Source organism: Morone saxatilis, unplaced genomic scaffold (assembly GCF_004916995.1).
Source record: "Morone saxatilis isolate NCDOM2014 unplaced genomic scaffold, NCSU_SB_2.0 Contig17, whole genome shotgun sequence".
In the NCBI taxonomy this organism is placed as follows: Eukaryota; Metazoa; Chordata; class Actinopteri; family Moronidae; genus Morone; species Morone saxatilis.
The window spans coordinates 12,869,995-12,876,110 of NW_023339729.1; the positions used below are offsets into that span (position 1 = coordinate 12,869,995).

The 6,116-nt window shown below is 36.6% G+C and overlaps 1 protein-coding gene across 1 annotated transcript in view; it reads left to right on the top strand.

Annotated features, from left to right (window-relative positions):
- The window catches only part of sept9b (septin 9b), a 54,947-nt gene extending 52,349 nt beyond the window's left edge, over positions 1-2,598 (top strand). Inside the window, exon 8 of the mRNA XM_035659638.1 lies at positions 511-2,598. Coding sequence (XP_035515531.1) covers positions 511-727 — 217 coding nt within the window. The 3' untranslated portion in view covers positions 728-2,598. The remainder of the gene's footprint in view (positions 1-510) is intronic.
- Positions 2,599-6,116: the final 3,518 nt, after the last annotated feature.

Here is a 6,116-nt window from a genome sequence, read left to right on the forward strand (position 1 = left end):
TATATATATATATAAATATAAATATTAAATATAAATATAAATATAAATATAAATATATATATATATATATATATATATATATATATAATAACATCACTATTTCATGAACTAATATAGGCCTTTCCTAAGTCTTGTGTTGCTACGGCTATGTTAAAATGGCAATTATTTTACATTTTACACAACATCTTTAATTTATTGTATTTAGCTCTATTACATGCTTGAAGAGTGTATGATAACTTTTTCTTGCAAATGAGGCATTCCAGTGGGACAGCTATTCATAAAAAGCTGCAGGCCAATTAGCCAAGTGTAGTTAAAATGTACTGTAGACGTAATAAAATAAAATTAACAAATCATGCAGCATCCTTGGCCTGTGCCATGACGCCCACTTTCGGGCTAAAAAAACCGGGGCTAAAACATATAAAATAACACAAGGACACGTATTTGATTTATAGGCACGTACTGTTAAGTGCTACAGGCAATACTTCTAACACCGTCGTCTTTCTCTTTCAGGACACACATGCAGAACATCAAAGACATCACTGGCAGCATCCACTATGAGACGTATCGTGTCCGCCGTTTAAATGAATCCAACGCCCATTTCAGCACACACCCATCTGACCATCCTGATGTTCAACCAAAGGCCAACGGTCAGCCTGAGGAGCAGCCCAGCGCCCTGCAGGCCAATGGGGTGGCTGCTCAGCACGAAGCCCTGTCCCACGAGATGTAGAGAGTCCTGTGAGAAGCCAATCACCAATTTATGATATCAGGACACAGCCAGGCACAAAACATACACTCCCACATGTATTCTGTTTACATAACCCCACAAACACACACTCATGCTGTGAAGCCCAGTTTTGTTACCTAGAAGGACTTTTTCTTGCCAAAAAACTACCTAACCGCAAAGTACAAGACACAGGATGCAAAGTAAATTTCCATATTTTCCATCATTATTTTTTTTTATTGTTGCAACTCTGAGCAAAATCCTGTCTTCCCTGCAGATCCACATACTGTACAGAACTCGCTTGTTTTTTTTTCCATCTGACTGAGTGCCCAATGCAATCTACATTCAGGATTGTTTACAATAAGTCATGAAAGTTGTCAGGTAGAAACAAAAGTAAATCTATATGTCTCCTTATTGAACTTTGAGCTGCCAGGTTTATTTTTAGAGCTTTCACTGACTGTCAGGACTGCAGTGGAGCGCAGTAGCCATGCAACTAAAATGTAAGTAAATCACCAGTGAAACAATGTGTGAGATTTTGATCAGAATCAACCACAATGATGGAAAACTATGAGAAAAAGCCTATTGCATACAGAATACCTTTGCAAGATCTTGGGTTGACAAGAGGTTTAACTATGCAATCCTGTCCAGATGAGGAGAAATATCATAATTCAAAATGAAGTACTGCATATCAGATGATACTAGAATAGCTCTAAACTAGGAATAACTGTTTGTGCCACTGGCCTGGTCTGCTTTGTGTTGTTGTGTATAGATTTGTATAGATACTAGGGTTAAGTAGGGTAGATTAGGTTTATAGTATAATGGAGAAAGTAAAGATATTGTTGACACCTCCACACTGCAAAATAATAATAAAAAAAGAAAGCAGTAGCAGTGTGGAGCAGCTTTTGGAAAAATAAGTCCTCTTGTCATTTTTCCATTGTGTTATGTTTTTAAAACCCCTTTTAGCCAAACAACCCTGTCTCTTTCTCATATAATGCCAATGTTGTGTAATACAGTCATACCTTGCATTTTACATCGCTCATTTATTATTGTATTTTTATTGCTGTTGTTCATGTTCTAATATTATTGTATAAGATGGGAGGAATCTGTGCAACTGTTGTCCCATGCAGCTGTTTTATCCATTTTTTTCGTAAACCAAATAAAAGTCAAATTTTCTGTTCTAAAGAGAAGCACATACAGTATATAGAGTTGATTTATGAATAGGTATTTATGTGTATGTTTAGTGTGATCAGTTTAATTAAACGTTCATTCCAGCTGTTGGCTTCCAGAGGTTTTTCGCAGGTCTTTAACAGTGATCTTCTAGCTGTAGACAGTGTTTGATTTTTGTTGCCTGCATTCATACAGTATGTTGTACCATGTTGGCTAGGTTGCACTATAACTAAGCACCAAAGGAAATGTGGTGGTCTATATTTGTGCATCGATTATTAATAATCGCGACTGATCCTGGCAATAGATAACAGAACAGTTACATTCACATTGCAAGCCTAAAGCATTTTGTCAGAGGGGAATGTTTTACTGCCACTGAGAGCAAGAATTTATGCCAAGAAACATTAAACAACACCCATACAGTAACATGATGCAACTGATATTTTTTAATATTTGTGGAAAAATGTGTGCATTCATACGCACCGAATATTTTTATAGAGGCTACATCGAAATTGAAACCATTTCCTAAATCGGAAGCGTATTTTCTGCCTCTTTAGGTCACAACAAAAATGTTTTACACAACATACATTATTTGGTTACACTTTGTTTACTGTTGTATAGTTCTTGTGTAATTTGTTATGGTATCATAGATTAAGGTTTTATCTTTAATATGCTATCTCGAAGAATAAAGATTGATATTTTTATTGTTTAAAGTTGATTGTCTTGATTGTCAAAAATGTAGAAACTTAATTCACTCCCTGTGAAGTGAGCTGTGAGCTGCTTAGTGTAATTTTCACAGTGTTAAGCCCATGTGTCAATATTTCATCCGTTAGTAACTAAGCTTAAAATTGACAACATTACTTAATTAGTTCAGAATCTTTTTAGTGTATCCTTATTTTAATATTAATCTTGTCGATCTCACCTCAGATCTGATTGATGGGGTTAAATCTTTTCCATCAACATTTAATCAATTTGAAACATTTAGATGCTTTGACTGTTTACGGAGGTATCATCCCTCTAATTAAGAAATAAGCCACTAAACACATTGCTTACTGCAGTAAATTATGTGTTTCTTCTTCAAGCTCTTTGACTTGCTTTTCACTTACAACAAGAAAACAATAAGAAATTGCCATTGTGAGAAAAATAAAGTAGACGTTTTCTCTGAAAGACATTCAGCTGTTCCTTTTGATTGAGAAATAGGTGGATGAAAAGATTACACAATATGTTATAGGCTAAAATTGCTTTGCATTTGTCAACAACTTATTCTTCGACAATTTCGATATAATGACACGTGCACCTTAGCTATAGGAAGAAAGAAGCTAATTTTTCTTAAGCTCAGTTCATAGTAGTTTGCATTCACATAAACATGCAGCATACCTCATTCACAATACAAACCCAGCTGAGAGAAATGTGAATCTGTAGCTTTGCAGTGGCATCACACCATGCTCACACAGCACTGGTTTAATAGGGCTTCTCATTTACACCTCCTGTCACACTCTTTCTCAACTACCCTGCTGATCGTAATGTGTTGACAGTGTTGTTTGTCGAAGGTCATTGTCACCCTTTCACACGTTGGAGCTCCTGCTGTGGCTTTTCATGCCATTTCTGTTTTGGACTCATTGGTTTGAAACTCCTCTGTGCTGAGGATGACACCGTCAGGGTGACAAATGACAAATGTGAAGGTGAAAGACAATGGAAGTTCCAGGAAAATCAGTATCTATTGAACACTCACCTAACGTTGACACTTCATCTAAACATTTTCCCAGCTAGCCATCCTGAAGCATGAAGGTGAGTGATAATGACAACTGTGACACTGCTATGACAGCGCCTGGTGCACTGGCTGGCACAGGTACTAGACTAATTTGGTGGTGCATATGAACTGACATCTGTACTTTCTCACTGGTACAGCATATTTTCATCTCATTCAATGACTTTTTCCCAATGGAAATCCATGTAATAGTGCAGTAAATTAGACAGTGAAAGGTGCTACCAAGATTTAAACCTGAGAAATTCTGTAGGCTAAGCTTTATAGTTACTGTGAGCATAACCAAGATTTTTTTGCTAAAGTCTACACAGCATTTTACATTGTATGACACTAGGACAGATTTGTTCAGAAACCAGACGGATTATCCTATGGCACAGAGAGAGACTGTCTGAGCCAAACAGCTTTCAGAGCTTCTTCTCGAAATGGCAGATTGTGGAAAAACTGAAATAACTGTGGGAAAAAAATAATTTCCAACATGCGTAACCTCCTCAGAAAAGACAAATAGAAAACCTTTGATCAAAGACACAAAGATTGTGTTTGACTTGTAGGAAATGTGGTCTAAATTTTGACAGGCATTAACAATATTCCTGTAGATGCTATGAACTCGTCTGCACTCTCTATTGGTTTATACATATGAATGATAACTTGGCAATGCTACTGACCTTTTGGAAGAGTTTGTCCTTTATTCAGCCATATTTATTTCTGCACATGGCCTTCATCTTGGTTGTTCAAACGCTGGGTAAAAGCAAAACATATACACACTCACGCAACATCATGTTTTGCCATTAACACCTCTCTACGACAGTTCCAACAAACACACATTATAACCCTCCTGAAGGTACAATGTATTGCAAGGCTGTTTTATTACACTGCATTAGTTTACCTAGGTATTTATAGGTTAATAAATGTATGTATGTATGAATGTATATGTCACAGCTGAGACATTAGCAAAAATCGAGTGAGGAATAGACGCAATGAAGGCCATTGAAACCTCCAGTGGAAAACTAACCACACAAACAAAGCACAGTATAGACAGGGAAAGTATTAAAATCTTGCTTATAAAATTATGAAAACAAATTCTGAATACAACAGTACTCCTCTTTACTAAATAAATATAAATGTTACAATTCTCATCTATCACTACAGGTTCTGAAAACTTTTATTTTGAAAAGTTGTATGACATAGCTGCAGCATCCTGAAGAGGCCGGCCTTCTATGTGTCCAGCCCTCCTGTGCTTGTTGAAATCCATGAGTGCTAAAATGCCTTGGTTCAATCAAGTGCAGACTCTTTCAGTAGGTAATACTCTCCCACTCTCTTTCACATTTGCTTTTCTTGTCATTTTAGCACCCGGTTGACTGGTGAAGTAGCAACAGTACTCCCTGGTCTTTGCAAAGAAAAAGTATGTTTGCCATTATGTGGAACTTTTTAAACACAAGAGAAATGCAGGCTTAATAGAACGAAGGTAGGTGTGAATGAGCTACAGTCTTTGGGTTTTTTTGCAGTATTTTCATTACATAATCCAGACCAAATAAGTGCTGAATTGTAGACTGAGGAGCAGAGAAATGAACAACTGAGTTGACACTTTCTCTGAAATTGTTATGCTGAAATATTTATGCTTTTTGCAACAAGAATAAAACGACAGTATGAACAAATGTGTTGCTAATGTGAAACAATGCATCAGAGTCATTCTCACTATTAATTCAATCAATTATTGAATTTATTTCATACACGGATATGTTGATACTTTGAGATGAGAGAGCATGCGTAGGTTATAAAAATGTGTTACTAAAACGCCCATTGGAATTTCAACTATATTACGCTCAATCTTCAAAAATTGATTCTTTTATTGTAGCTACTAGCCAGCTACTTAATAGGCCAGCTAACTGCTAGTCAGGTAGGTTAGCTAGCATCCCAGCATATCTAGCAATTAGCAACTAAATAAAGCCTATTATGTGAACCCATATCTTTCTCCAGGTTCCCCAGACCATCGCATTTACAGGATTCAGGAGGAACTTTTAAATGTCTTTTCTATGTGATAACTGTCCATATGAAGTGCACAACTGAGGACATGAGCCGGCCTGCTAGCTGGGCTGCTGCTACTTGCTGCTTCAGATTTCCCATTTCAAGCGGTTTATTGTCTTATGCACAGTAAAAAACACACTGGTTTATACCATACAATGAAAATCTTCCTTTGCCCGACTCCCTTTACACAACAGTACAATGATAAGACAAATACACAAAACAAATAGAAAAATATAATAATAATATGATATAAGTGCAGAAATGTGTACAGTAAACCTGAGTTGGAATTCAAATTAAAAACAGAAACCTGTGTTGAATAAGGTGCTCTGTGCCTCAGCTAATGTCCAGAATTATCAAGTATTATCAGCTTTTATCAAGCAAGAACCATGGTTTGTTGAGCTCCTTAAAACCTGGTGTCTGTAGTCCAGTCATTCAACCATCCAT